This window comes from Pogona vitticeps, chromosome 1, assembly GCF_051106095.1.
Source record: "Pogona vitticeps strain Pit_001003342236 chromosome 1, PviZW2.1, whole genome shotgun sequence".
NCBI classification, from domain to species: domain Eukaryota; kingdom Metazoa; phylum Chordata; class Lepidosauria; order Squamata; family Agamidae; genus Pogona; species Pogona vitticeps.
In genome coordinates this window covers 269,768,400-269,784,051 of record NC_135783.1, presented here as the reverse complement: position 1 = coordinate 269,784,051, position 15,652 = coordinate 269,768,400, and the positions used below count along the sequence as shown (strand labels likewise).

The 15,652-nt window shown below is 41.5% G+C and overlaps 1 protein-coding gene across 1 annotated transcript; it reads right to left on the bottom strand.

The window, feature by feature from the left end:
- Window positions 1-11,357: 11,357 nt before the first annotated feature.
- Window positions 11,358-15,391, bottom strand: C1H11orf91 (chromosome 1 C11orf91 homolog). The gene is made up of 2 exons (XM_020807616.3): window positions 14,668-15,391; window positions 11,358-11,677 (listed from the first exon to the last, which is right to left on the bottom strand). The coding sequence occupies exons 1-2, from the start codon at window positions 15,086-15,088 to the stop codon at window positions 11,592-11,594; spliced, it is 507 nt and encodes a 168-aa protein (XP_020663275.2). The 5' UTR covers window positions 15,089-15,391; the 3' UTR covers window positions 11,358-11,591.
- Between the last annotated feature and the right edge of the window lie 261 nt (window positions 15,392-15,652).

Sequence of the window (15,652 nt, the reverse complement as noted above, 5' to 3'; positions counted from 1 at the left end):
TTTATTACAGTGAGACCTACCTTGGAGTAGACATGCAACGGGTTGTGTTGTCACTTGCTTGCTTTTCCCTCCTATAACATCCAATGCACTTCCTATATTTTTTCCCCTTGCCTTCGCCTGGTGATCATATTTTGTCTCCACCTAGTGCCCATTTTTGTAAAATGCAGCAAATAAAAAGTGTGTGTGTGTGTGTGTGTGTCACAACGAGAGAGAGAGTAACAAAATACAAATATTCAAGTATCATGGCAAAATACATCATCTTCTTTCTTCTTCAGTTGTCCTGTATAAAGTGTGCTGTAGTCAAGGTGGCACAGAATGCAGAGAACAAAGAGTTTCAAAGAGCAAGAATAACGTCAAGTATCCTTTTGGTCCAGGCCATGAGATCTTAGGCCTCTAGGTCCACAAATCCTAATGTTACATAGAAGGAAAATCCTTCCACCCCATACAGAAAGAGAAATATATATCTGGGCTTTAAGAATTAACCATATTTGCAACATAGAGGAAAAATAGTGAAAAAGAAGCTTGTTTCATGGAGAATATCCCCCCGCATATTATTGGCTCTAACATTAGGAGGGCAACCATCTTTTCAAGGGAAAAGTCTTGTTTATCGAAGTTATGACTCAAACAACAATGAACAATTTACGCGTTCCATTGGTAATGGTTATCTGTTCACCATTCCCTAATTCTGACAGAGCAACTACCCATTATTAACAAACTCTGAATATTTTGGTAAAGGTATCAGCAAGTCTCCTGTTATAGTTTTCTTCCATCCTTCAAATTTACAAAGACTGAAATCTTGTTCCATGACTTATGCTGTGTTTGGATGATGACATCATCAGCCATGACAAATTTCTGGGAAAATCTCCTGCTGTTGGGATTTGTGGAAATGAAATACTTCCTCCCATTCTACATCCCCAATGACTTCCTCGTGACCAGGCGAATGCCATAGGACCTTGGGAGCTGAAGACAACACTGCATTTCTAGCTTCTCAAACAGGGTTTCAGTCAAAGATTACTTGTGAGGGATGACTTCAGACCAGTGATCACCCGCCCTGTGTCACATCTTTCTGAATTCAGGAAATGCCTACCTGAACAACCCTTGCTTGGCACCTTATTTCAAAACAACACATCTATCTGTTTTTGTTGATGATAGGTTAAAAATACTGTATCGTGAGATCCAAGACCATAAGATAAAGGGAAAGCTTCTGAATTTATAGACCTTGCCCTTTGGCACTTCATCGCTTGAAATTAGATGACAACACTTAAAGTTATCCATCTGTTTTGGATAATACACTGTGCCTTGTAACTGTCATTTTGAATACACCACACTGTTATTAAAGCAACTGACAAAATGGAAACATGAACACCTTGTCATGATATTGGAATATTTCTGTTTTGTTGTTTATTTTAATAAATGTATATTTTAAATTATTTCCATATTTCTGGACTCCAGAAAAGGTTTGTCTGGAGTGTTGTTTGATGTTTTTAAAAAGTATATATAATTGATCTATCCTTCACTCCATCTTTCTTGTCAAAGTTGGTGCACTTATGCTTTCTGATCTCATTCACTCAGCCTGCTAAACCCACAGACCTTTGGGGTTGTTACATGTTTACCTGATTCTGAATCACATGAAGGGTCAGTACTCAAGTACCTTGGTTCTGAATCCCAAACTCACAGAGACATGGTTTGGTCATTTATTGCTCTTTGTCTAAATTGTGTGTTATGGTGTTTGCCTACTGAAGAAAACCATTTTGAATTTTGACAACAGAACAATAAATGGAAAAATGCTTCATGTGCTAGTGCTATTCACACTGGTTCAATGCTAGCTCTTTTGCCTAACACAGCCAAGTAAGTAACCTGCTGTTCTTGAACCTAAGACAGCAGAATGGAACAGAGCGTTCACTGTGGAATCTGTAACAGTGCTGTTTTCATAAGAAGATTACGTACAAGGGCCCTATTTCAGGACATAACTTTTGCTAAGTTATCATTCCAGAAAGCTCCGTTATATTATATGTGACTTGCATGAACCTGAAATTGTACTCAAATGGGCTGAACAAGTCTCTTACACAAAAGGCTGCATAAATGTACCTTTTAATAGCTACACTATGCTTTGCACGTGGCTGCCAAATGGGAAGAGTTGCACTTGTCTGGACAGTCGTGGCACAGACTCTAGGGCATGGGGGAATCCACATCTTTTGCTAGGATTTTTGTTTTAAACACACTTAAATGCCACACAAACATAGCTGACAGCCGGGTAATACATATATAAGATCCCCTATGAATTCAGTGGGCCAATTAAAAGACCAAAGGATTTGCTTGAAGAACTGTCTCACAAAGTTTTCCAATGAATCTGCCTCAGAACATGTCCATCTCCTGGAGCCTCATGCAGTTCAACAAACAAAGCCAGTAGTTTTGAACAGGCAGACAATTAAAGCCCTGAGATGTAGTACACAGGTAATGCCCACTAACAGATAATTTGCTCTTCCATCACTCTTCAGATTGTTATGTGCCATCAAGCCGCATCCAATTCATGGCAGAGTTTCAAGGTATGTGAGATACATAGCGAGTGGTATTACAGATGTTACTAATGCCACCCACCAAAACTGAGTTTCCATTGCTGAGTGGGGATTTCAACCCAGGTCTCCTGAGTCCTAGTCCATTTTGTTATTCACTAGACCAGATTGGTTCTTGCCCTTTATATAAGCATGTACTAAATCAAATTGATGATAAAGGACTAAACGGCTGCAGCCGCTATTCCCTCTACACGAAACTTTTAAAGTCATGTCTTCCCTCTTTGTTTGAATTCCCTGCTCGGTGGACAAAGCACATCAATCCACTGGGGTTGCCCTTTCACAGTCCAGGAATTTCTATTTCTATGAAAGTCTTTTCAAGTGCTGGTATCGTTCTCAATTAAATAAACCCAACAACTGCACAAGAAATAGCAAATATATACTATCCATAGAAAGGATGCAGTCCAGTAATCAGTTTGGATACTGTGGACATCTGTCTTGAAATCTTCAGTCTGATACACAGTATTGGATTCTTCTTATATGAAAAAGAATGAGTTGTCCTCTTTCCCTTATAAGGGAAGCTGTCCTTGATGAAAGTGGGGAAGAATAGACCAGTGCAGGTTACCTGGAAAACACGCAGGGGAGAGATATGCAAGAAGAAGACTAGCTAGTGGGCAACAGTGAATTAAAATACTGATGGATCTTTCATACACAACAGCAGTTACGCATGTGAGGAAAAAGGCTATGATACTTCTGACTATTTACACTCTGAAAAGCTTTGGATGAGGCAAATATAAACAGGAGCAAGAGACAGTGCTGGAATGTGGGACTCCTGAGGCTGGAAGGCAGGCAGCTCCCGAAGAAGAACAAAGGATTAGTGCAAGTTGTGCTGCTAAAGAGGCAATTGAATCAAAGCTGCTGAGGTGCAGAGATGTGAAAGGAAGGTCTAAATCTGCACAACACATGCCACTGAAACATGGAATGTGAAAAGTATGAATCACAGTAAGCTCAAAATTGTAAAACAGGAAATTTAACACATATGCAAAACTTGATATGAGTGAACTAAAAGGGATCAAACATGCCATTTTCAGTCAGAAAATTGATTGCATTACGCCATTTGATTGTGTTAGGATGCACAATATGGTAAGAAGAAATAGTGTGGTTCTATTTCTATTTCAGTGAGAAGAGATGTAGCACAAGCAGGTAGGGGCTATAGTAGCTATAGTACAGAATCTGAATGAATAGCAGGCTTCTTGGAAACTCTACTGACATAACTTATCAGATCATCAAGGTAATTTGCCATGCAAGCAAAGCGGTACTCAAGATTTTACAACAAAGACTTCCTAATTTTACATGGGAGTGTTTATTAATCATACACTGTATTTTGTAGAAGTATTTTTAATCTCTCATATATCAAAATCTCTTGGCGGGGCACAGTAAATAAAATCACATTAAAACAATCCAAAGCAAATGCTTTAAAATAATCTTATTCTTCCTTGCAGTTTTTCTTGTGCAAATAAATGTTATTTCCATCTTGTTTTATACTTTGAAAAACCGTAACTGTGTTTTTAAGAGTGGGGGCATGAAGGGTAGTTTCCTTTTTCTTACCAGAAGCTGAAGAAGAGCAAGTAGAACAAACTGATTAGCAAGCTCATAGCTTTCGCCTCTAAGAAAGCACACCTCAATCACTTCCTTGTTTCTAAATGTTTTCCTATCTAACTGTTCCCATCACTCAGAAGCCAAAACAGCATCAGATTTCTGAAGTAGAATTCACAGCATTCCAGGGAGGGCAGGAGAACATGAATATCAATGTAGACACTCTGTGCCTGAAGCTATCGTATCTTCACTCCTCTGTTCCGATGATACTGAGCAGAGGATTTTGTTTTAAAGGAATGAATTGTTCCAGTTCCTGAAGTGAAAACATGGGGATTGTTGACATTTAAAAAAAAAGTTGTCCACAAATCTTTTCTAAATGCTTTTTACTCAGATTACAGTGCAGATGGATGAGTTAATTCAGAAGATTGCCTTTCAGGATGTGGACAAATTGGACCTGACAATTACAGGCTGGCAGGCAGAATTGAAAAATGTAGGAAGAGGCCTGGTGTTTCCTACCCAGTTATTACTGGTGGTTTCTCATTTGGGCTCCACCATCATTACAGATTTCATTCTGCCTTACTCCCTGCACTCATTAAAGTACTGACCCATCCCACCCACCCCAATTAAAGCATTGTCCTCAGCAAAAATGGGCAAAAAACTCCCTTAAACCCAAAGAGAAAGGGAAGAAATGTTTTGGCAGGGTACTTCCACTCAATTTCTTCCTCAAGAGATGGGGTGGTGGTAGTGAAAAATGGATAAACAAACCAACTGTAGTGATATTGTCTCCAACTCTGTCCTTCATGGTGTACTTGGCTAAGCGCAGCCCTGGTGTGACATGCAGTCCCTAAGGCTATTTTCACAGCCTCTGACCTGATCAGATTTCCTGGAACCATGCACCAGAAGGTGGGCTTCCTCAGCTCCCCTTCAAAAGATCGCCAGGAAGGGAGGTTCACCTCTTAAATAGGTTGCACTGAACCTCTGTAATGTTTAATGCCAACAAATAGCCATTTCTCCAAACCAAAAGTAGATGCACAGCCCTTCTGGTTTGCCTCCCCCCCCTTTTTTTATTTTCTGGCCACCCACAGAGGATCATTGGGGTAGAAAGTTGGCTTGTGCTAAAGCCACCACCCCCCCTTAAAGATTTCACAGAATTCTTCCCATTTTTAAAATTGAGATTGTAAACTCTCAATTGGCAAAAGCTTGCTTAGTCTTACTTCTCTGTCTCTTCACTGTGAACACCGACAGGCTTTGTCGGTGAAGCTACTCACGTTTTTTCTTTTACTTATATTTTTTACGCACTTTTCTCCTTAAAAAAGAACCCAAAGTGGCTTACATCATTAAGAACACAATAGGTAAAGGTAAAGGTTTCCCTTGACAATTTTTGTCCAGTCGTGTTCGACTCTAGGGGGCGGTGCTCATCCCCATTTCCAAGCCATAGAGCCAGTGTTTTGTCCAAAGACAGTCTTCCATGGTCATGTGGCCAGTGAGACTTAGACACGGAACGCTGTTACCTTCCCACCGAGGTGGTCCCTATTTATCTACTTGCATTTGCATGCTTTCGAATCGCTAGATTGGCAGGAGCTGGGACAAGTGACGGGCGCTCACTCCGTCGCATGGATTTGATCTTACGACTGCTTGGTCTTCTGACCCTGCAGCACAGGCTTCTGCGGTTTAGCCCACAGCGCCACCACGTCCCTTAAGAACACAATATAAAAAGCTAAAAACAGTAAAATATTAATGAAGAATTAAATAAACATTATATTAAAAATGTTAGGTAAAAACATTATTAAACCAAATTTAAAAGCAACAATAATAAAAATGGGCTCATTTTACAATCTCTCTTAGATAGCCAAGCACTAAGAAAAAGCCTGACTAAAGAAAAAGGTCTTCGTCTGCTTGTGGAAGGACAGCTAAGATGAGGCTGGCCTGGTCTTCTATGGGTTTTTAAAAAGGGCCCAAGATGGCTTACATCATTAAAATGACAATGTTTAAAAGCTAAAAACAGTAAATATGCAAATATTGAAAAAGATTAACAAATAATATATTAAACATTTAAATAACATCAATACAACCCCCCCCCCACACACATTTAAAATCAGTGAGGCACAACAATCTGTTTTAAAGCCCTCTGAGACAGCCAGTTGCTAAAGGAAAGTCTGTCAGAAGAGAAAAATCTTTTCTTCTAGAAGGACAGCAAAGATGGGGCCAGTCCAGCAATGGAGAAGGCCCTCTCCTGTGTCCCTACCAAACACACCTGTGAAGGAAGTGGGACTGAGAGGGTCCCCACAGTCTTTGAACAGGAGTCCCCCAGAACTATGTTCCGAGTTCTCTTCTCCAGAACGGACTGGAGCCACCATAAAACCGTGCCTCCAAGTCCCGTCAGAGGGAAATAGTCTAGAATGATAACATGGTCGATGGTATTGAAAGCCACTGAGAGGTTCAGCAGAACCAACAGGGACACAATCCCCCTGTCCAGTCCCATTCATGAGGGGGACCAAAGCAGTCTCTGTCCCATAACAAGACCTGAAATGGATCTAGATCATCTTCTCATCTTCTCCTGTGTTTTAGCTACCTTGGGGTGGTGGATCTCTGTCTCAAGAGACTATCTATGTTTTATTTCACTTGCACATATGTCAGGGGCCAGAGTGAATATTCTGCTGCTCCTTTGACTGTTACTTCAGTTAAAACATGTCTGGTGCTAAAAACTAGTTGCTAGTGAGGAAGAATACAGTCAAATACTGTATTACGTCATACAAATAATGAGCTCTTCATGATATATCAATTCATGCCAGGATTTGCAGAAAACATTCTGCTTCTGATTGTGGGAGGAAGAAATTTGCTTCTTTTCCCCACTCTGCAGGATTTTAAGCTGGTGATTTCGAATATTATGGGTGCAAAACATACACACTGGGTACCCAGTGTGGTAAAGTGGATAGAGTGAGGGACTGGTTTGAATGTCTGCTCAGTTATAGAAACTGACTGGGGTTGTGGAACTGGTCAAACCAATCCTTGATTAGCTCATTTACCTTGAAAGCCCCATTAGGGCTGGCATAAGTTGGTTCTTGATGACACATAACTAATATTGCTACTACAATGAAAATGGCCTATGCCATCGAGGAATGAAACAGAAACCTGCCAAGACCTGGTGAAGGAGAAAGGAAGGTTGAATGACTGAAAAATAGCTTCAGATTTGTTGTTGGTTGGTTTTTGGTTCAACTGGCATTAAAGTCACAAAAAATGCAGTGGGAAGAAAAAAAACTATGAGCGCAAAACATACAGTGACAAGAGAACGAAGGATATGTAGATCTAGAATTTTTTGAGGACTCATGTAATACTATGTCTTCTCCGATATCTCCGATTAAAAGAGAAGGGGAAAAACGTCCGTCCTTGTGAGACCTTGGAAAGGTGCTGCCAGCCACGGGGAATGGAACAGAACTAGGCTGGATGGACAAGTGTTCTGTCCTGGTATAAAATGAGTCATTATATTAATACCCTCCTGAAACTTTATAGTTGTGGTGGATTTTCAGCATAAAGTTTGGGAAAGTTATTTTTCTTTCTTTTTTTTTTTTTTTTGGAACATAGCTGCCAGATCCATAACCGACATAGCTGTTCTGGGAATTATAGGCCAAAAAATACATTTTCAAAGCTCTTCTTTATCCATCTTCAACCTGGTTTCAGTGGGAGAGGTGCTGCCACTGATCAGCTGAACAAATGCATAGAAGTCAGAGTAGAGCTCTTTAGCAGGCTCTGCTGCTGTTAAGTGGAAGATAAAACATGCTGTATAAAATGAGGGTGCCAAATGATTCATAAATAGGGGCAGGATTTGCAACAGGTTTGTTTTTTAAGTTTTGTAGTGGCAAAATGTTAAAACCTTGTAATGCTGTTGCATGCTGCCACCTAGCGGTTTACAAGGATTATTAATTTTTAAACAGAATTCTCTGCTGGTATGTATTCAGAACTACACAGTGAGGCTGTGCATAAAGCCCTAATTCAACTGAAGTCCTGATTTGGTGATACAGATGAGACCCAAATTCAGTCTAGATCAGTTCACCTGAACTGGACCGAACATCTGACTCAAGATCAAGAAATCCACATCACCAGGCGTCCTGCTTGAGAAGGATCTAGATAATCTGTCTCATGTCCTTAGGGATACATGCCTGAAATTAAAAACTAGAACTATATATCTTGCTCTCCTTTCCTTGCTAATCTTTACGTGCAGCTTGCTCAAAACGAAGCAGGAAGTCACCTCCAGAAAAAAATTAGATCGCTATGTGAATTCGTCGTTAAACGGTGCACTCATTATGCGAGGCACCACTGTATATTGTTATAGCTGTTGGAATCTCTCTTCAACAGATTGTATGGCCATGTCTAACACAGCATAATAGAAACTTATTTTGAATTTCTGCTTTGGATCTTGTGGTGTATCCTCTTGTGCTCCATACTCAAACTGCTTTGGCATGAGCAAGAGATAGTAGATCTTCCAGGTCAGAGGTCACAAGGTAGAATTTCTGCTCACAAGAAATTCTTGGATTAGAGCAGCAGTCCCCAACCTTTTTAGGCCCATGGACTGGCTGGAAGAGGCGGGGCACCCCTGAGCTCGTGTGCATGTGCAAAGGGCAGCACAGCACTTGTGCGGGCGCGCACACATGCACGTAGGCAAAAACAGACTGTGCTGGGGGGAGTGTGTGCAGGGGTAGGTGGGAGGTCTCTCTCCACGGCTGGGTCTGGCTCAGGCCACGGACCAGCACAGGTCCATGGACCAGGGGTTGGGGGACTCTGGTTTAGAGGGAATATTGGTGGAGCCCCTCCCAAACTAGAATTCTGTCTCCAGTTACAACTGGGGGGATGTAGCTTAAAAGAGACCAAAAGCTAAATGGGAGAGGGAAGCTGCAGGATCTTTACCAACATTTTCTCCCCTGCTGCTGCCTGTCCCTTAGCCCTGTTTGATGACTTATAACCCCAGGAAGTAGATCACAGTGGCTGGTGTCAATGGGACATTGGTAAGAAATAGGGGTCGCAGCAGGGGTCATCTCAGGAGGGGGACTCAAAGGTAAGCAGTATTGGCAACTCTGAAAGTGCTTATTTATTTTATTTTTATTTACCTAGTGTTTTTTTTTGCTTACTTCCATTGATGTTAGGCTTGATATATGCAAATGAGTTATGCTAATGAGCGTATCAGCAGCCCTTTTTCTATGAAATGACCCCTGGGTTGCAGTATATAGAAAATTTTTATAAGACTTCCTAAATAATTATATTCCGTAGCACTGTTGTGGTATTTATCTTAAAATTTTAAAATATAAATTTTCAGTTGCATTTTTTTCAAGAAACTATTCTGTATAAAACTGTGCCTCTCTCAAGTCAGTTCTCCGACCCTCTGAGGCCCATTTTGCACCCCTCTCAGGTCTGCGCTCTAAGCGGTCGCCTAGTTCACCGAGTGGTAGCTCTGGCCCTGCCAAAGGTATGTTTGTTGGGGATGCGGGGGAGGGCCTTCTCTGTTGCTGCTCCCAGACTCTGGAACTCACTGCCACAGGAGGCTGGGCTGCCCCCATCTTTGCTGTCCTTCTGCCAGCAGGTAAAGACGTTTCCCTTCAAGCAGGCTTTCCCAGACTAACTGGATGCCCAAGGGGTTTTAAAATGATGAATTATTATGCCTTACTGTTTGAATGTGTTTTTGGTATTGCCTTTGTTTACCTTTTTAGTATGGTGTTTATTTGGTCTTTTTAGTATTTGTATAGGATGGACGTGGTGGCACTGCGGGTTAAACTGCGGAAGCCTCTGTGCTGCAAGGTCAAAAGACCTGCAGTTGTAAGATCGAATCCACGCGACAGAGTGAACGCCTGTCGCTTGTCCCAGTTCCCACCAACCTAGCGGTTCAAAAGTATGCAAAATGCAAAATGTGAGTAGGTAAATAGGTACCACCACGGTGGGAAGGTAATGGCATTCTGTGTCTAGTCGCACTGGCCACGTGACCACGGAAGATTGTCTTCGGAGAAACGCTACCTATATGGGTTGGAAACAGAGATGAGCACCGCTCCCTAGAGTCAAACACAACTGGACAAATTGTCAAGGGGAACCTTTACCTTTACCTATATGTACAAATACTATATGCAAAGAGGAATGTTCAGAGCTCTATATTGGAGAAACCAAACAGCCTCTAAACAGAAGAATGGCCCAACACAGGAGAGGCAACGGCTCAGGACCACAATCAGCAGTGTTCCTTCATTTGAAGGACAAAGGACACCCATTTGATGACCAAGATGTACTCCTTTTGGACCAAAAAGACAGGTAATTTGAGAGAGCAGTCAGGGAGGCCATACATGTGCATACAGAAATCTCACCTGGATGACTGAGAATCTTCACATATATCTTTTAATGATGTGAGCCACCCTAGGTCCTTTTTAAGGAGAAAAGCAGGGTAAAAATATTGTAAGTATAATTATTAAGTATATGTTGGGAGGGGCAAAGCATGGTCTGTAGTCTGCATGTGCCTTCCATCTGCATGGGCCCCCTGAATCTCCACACCAGATTGTTCTCCTGTTGTACAAATGGCTAGTTATGTTTCTGAAGTATCAGGGAGTTGGGAATGGGACGACAACTGCACATTTAAAGGCTATTTCAGTCTCCTCCAGTCCATTTAAGGTCCATAATAGGTAATTGACCAGACCACCAGTCTCCCACAAAGCCACAAGTACTAAAAAAAAAAAGGCTGCTAGAGAGATGAGGTGGGGGGAGCAAGCCTGCTGGAGAATTCTGTGTCTGTGATGCTGGTAGCATTGCAGAAGCTGCTGAGGGGAAGCAAAATTAGGAAGTGAGGTATCAGGACCCACACATGACACTTAATGAGGGCATATGTGCCCTTTGATGGGTCACAGATTGCACACCTGTGATGTAGATAGGTAGATTAAATAGATAATACTAAACTGTATGGATCATTGGGTTAGCTTGGTACATGCCAGCTTCTGAAATCCCTAATACAGCTGCATGATCCAACTTCTAAAACTTCCCAGATCTTGGACAAAGAGTCCAAATCTTCAAATTCTCCAAGTAAGTCTTCCAAACCTTGAACCCCTTACAGTTCTATGTTTCCCACTTATTCTCAAACTCTACCTTATAATGGACTCAGCTGCTGATCGTCAAATGATGTTTATAAAGCTTTGAGCCCACCCTAGAGATTCTGAATTTACTATTTATATCCTAAGTATCCAAAGGCAAAGACAAGTGCAGAGTGCCATGAAACACAGACAGTGTAGCTGACCGAAATACTGATTTTAGTATCATATGCACATATGCAGATTCTTAAAAACTGCAACTATGAAATGTTGGGTTTGACAGTATTTGGAATATATAGTACTGGGCAAAAGTACGAAGTGCTAATTGAAGAAGGTTTAAATTTCTATTTTAGCAGAGTAGGAAAAATGCATATTCATAAAAATAATACATAATTAGTCCACTAGAGTTGATGTGAGGTCAAGGCATTCATAACTCTCATGATGCAGGTGAATATTTCTTCAAGGTCAGTCCTGTCTTTACATCTTGAGTCCTCTCATCTTTGAGTGCCTTTAGAAGCTTATCTAGAAAGGAATGGAATCTGGTATTAATTGGATATCAGTCACACAATCAAATATACAAACATTTGAGAAAAGAACATAATGTATGGGACATGGTTCATCAAATAATATTGATTCGTGGAAGATTGGTATTCAAAATCTATGGAGTTTATAGTATTTGTGAAAGTCAAGTAGCAATTGGTGGGGTGAAAAAATTAAAGTCAGTGATGCACAAAGCAAAACAGCTTCAAATTCTCCAGATATTCCACCCTTTCTGGCACTTACAGTCTCCAATAACTCACTCTGAGTTATTAGTGGCAGAAAGAATTTTAAAAACCTTTTTTTAAACTTATAGTTGTGAATTTAGTCAAAATGATCTACATATAGTATACCCTGTGCTCACTACCATTCACACTTGTCAAAAAAATATAGCTCTGACAATTACTTTTAATTTGGATAAGACGTGACTAACTAATGAAAAAAGGACTCAGCTTCTGGGATTTTCCCTTGGTTGTTGTCTTTGTAAATGGTAGTAAGCACATGTAGAAATGGTCCATTTGTTAATAGGATCTATCCTTTATTAACAGTTTTTTTCAAGTCAAACTGCTAGTTGGAAACTTCGGAAAGGAACAAACAAAATCAGTTTCTAGTTAGTTGGAAAAGAAAGTACCTATGCTTACAAAGATACAAATGTTTTTCATTTTTTTCCAGTCTAAATTAGGGACTGGGTGGGATTATCATTCAAGATTTCTACAGACCTCTTTTCTGCTTAGGTCCTGGGATCGCTAATGGTTTTTCTAGATTGCATAGCTGACTATTATGTGTAAAGTTTGAAAAGACTTCAGATGTTCATCTCTTGATCATAAAGTAGCAGAAATACCATATTTTTCTGTGTATAAGACTATACTTTTGTCTAAAATCTTTAGACTAAAAATTGAGGGTCGTCTTATACACGGAAGTAAGCTGAGGAGAGAACAAAAACAAGTGAAGGGGAAAGCAGGGATCAAAGCGATCCTGCAGCGCTTTGATCCCTTTCCCCCTGCACTTGCTAAGCCCCACTTAGGTTTCTTAATTTTGGATTAGAAAATTGGGGACGTCCTATACATGGGGGCATCATGCATGGAAAAATACGGTAGTTCTTGCATTGTAATCTAAAGCAGCCATTCTCAACCTTTTTTTTTAACCACAGCCGTAACCATAATATGAAAGAAATATAGGCCAAATCAGGATTGTATAAGCTGCACAATGGACCTTATAGAGTGGAAAACAGTTATTTCCTGTCTGTGACCCTTTCAAATGTGCTAGAGTCCCGCAGGGGGCCATGTGGCTCCAATTGAAAACATCTTGTCTAGATAGTGCATTATAGAAATAGTTCAGAATGACACACTTTAAAAGGAATATATCGTGTTTTTCATCACTTCCCAGTAGCCTGCTTGCCTTTGTCATAATCATTCCTCCAATCATGCAAATAATTCTTAGCATTACAGGTTAAAAATTATCTTCTCCCTCAAGTGGCCAATTATGATACTGCACCTTGGAACCATAAAAGGACTAATCAAAGGATGGCATCTGGAAGTTGAGTCATGGCAACTGGACCTCTTTCTGATAACATGTTTTGCTACTCATCCAAGTAGCTTCTTCAGTCTGAGGAGAGTTGGTAGTAGCCCCCTGATATATCTTCCAGGTTAGTTTCACTTCCTCCTGTGTTGGTTTCACTAAACAGGAGAATGGCCCAGCATAGGAGTGACAATGCCTCAGGACCACAATTAACAGTGTTCCTTCATTTGAAGGACAAAGGACATTCATTTGATGACCAAGTTGTGGTTTGAGAGAGGAATCAGGGAGCCATACACAGGCATATAGAAAATCCCTCACTCAACAGGGGAGGAAGCCTTAGACACAATCTGTCTCCTGTTTATCATGATGCCTTTTCATCTATTCCCAGAAAGATCAGGAACACACCATCAGAAAGACCACTGTTAATGACTGTTAATGACAAGAGATGGGGGGTATTCATATTCATATGTGAATACCCCAGCGCAGGTGGCTATAACTCACCCTTCTGATGCTGCCGTGGGCTCCACATTCCCTTCCTATTGCTGCAGAGCTCGCAGTCGACTAGCCGATCTGGCAGGGAGGCTTGTCGTCCCGCCTCCTGCCAGGAGTGGCTGGTCAACTGTGAGCTCCGGAACGACTGGAAGGGAGCGCAGAGTCTGTGGCAGCAGCAGAAGGGTGAGTGGACCCTTGGGCCGAACTCTCCTTATATCCACCTGTGTGGTGGTATTCATATTCATATCCCATCTCTATTAATGATTATTAATGACCCATGACAATGGGTGGAGAAGGAGTGTAGAAATGGGATTTTCACTCCCTCCCTCTCCTATGTCCATCTAATGAGCCTATTCAGATAAGGGGGAAGTGAAATCAACATGGAGGACATATTAGGGTATCTTACCAACTCCTCGGACTGAAGAAGCTATTTGGATGAGTAGCAAAATGTTTCAGCCTAATAAGAAACAAGTCCAGTTGTCATGACTCAACTTCCAGATAACCTCACCTGCATGACTGAGAATCTTCACAGATACAAAAGATAGCATAAAACTTGGAAAAATGTTATTGAAATACTTTAAAATGTATTTAAAAGTAACTTTTAGAGTAACTAGTTGTTACTTCTTACATCTAAGTAACATGAGAGTTACCTGTCACTCCTAAAATGTAATCATGTAACTGTTAATCATTTCCCCAAATCTTATTAGTTAGCTATGACAGGGGAAATGGAAGGGCATCAGTTCCGGGGCAAGTGAAGAAGTTGCTGCTTTTATCCCTCATCATACACCAACTGATGTGCCTGGTGTGCAATGGAGGATGGGTTTCATTTTCCCCCTCTTTTCAGGTACTACTACTCAGAGATACCGATCCAGATTCTCAAGCTACAATATTGAGAGACTTTGGAATGTTTCTATGCATATTTTTAAAAATCAAGTGGCGTTGGGATCAGCTTCTGGATTACTCACATTGCTGTGGGTCTGAGCCATCCCCAGTGAGCGCCAGCAGTTCCAGCTCCTTCAGGCGGATGCCAAGTTCACAGATCTCCCGCTCGGCCTGCTGCTGCTGCTGTGTCCCAGTTTCACGCTGAGGAGTACTCTCGGTAGCAGAGCAGAAGAAACGCAGTGGCTCATATGGGATGGGGGCCAGGCCGGCTGGCCAGGGTGCTGGGCAGCAGCAATCATTGGTAGAGGGGAGAAGCCCCAGCCCAGGTGGAGGTCTTTGGGGCCCAGCAGAACCTGTGTCACCCCCTCGTAATGGCACAAAAAGCTTCCGCCAGAGATTGCAGTCAGCTAGGGTGGCGGTTTGCGCTGTTCGGTCATAAAGGGAAGGAAAGTAGAGAGGGGGTGGTGGCCGAAGGGGTGGCGGAGGTCGTTGCTGGTGGCTCATGGGGCTCTTCTTGATGGCTCAGCAACCACAGTTGCTGCCATGGAAACCATGGAATGTGGAAGAATTCATGAGGTGTGAGTGTTCTCCGCAAAGCAATCCTCTGAGAGAATTACCTGTCAGTATAAGCACAGTGCCTGGATAAATGGTTAGGAAGATGCAATATTGGAACTCGGTTTTTATGAAGGCAGAATCGTATTGAGTGAAGTGTGGGCATTTGGAACAACAGCAGTTAGGCAAAATACATGGGGATGGGAATGCAAGTGATCATTGTCGTCATCAGTGCTATTGTTGCATTTTTGTCCCGCTTTTCAGATAAAAGAGGCTGTGGATTGTCTTAGAGGCTGTCAGTTTAAAAAGAACCCAGTCAGTTACTTTGGCTAGGGTGGCACCTGGCTCTGAGATGAAAGTGCAGGTTAGTGAAGTTTTCTTGTAACGTAAAAGATCCCTAATGATGAATAGCCCCCAGTTCGTGTTGCAATATTAAACCTTTCGGGATTTTTTAACGACCTACCAGTCTTCTTATTCACTCTCTTCTTGGTTCAGTTTTCTGCATCGTACACATAG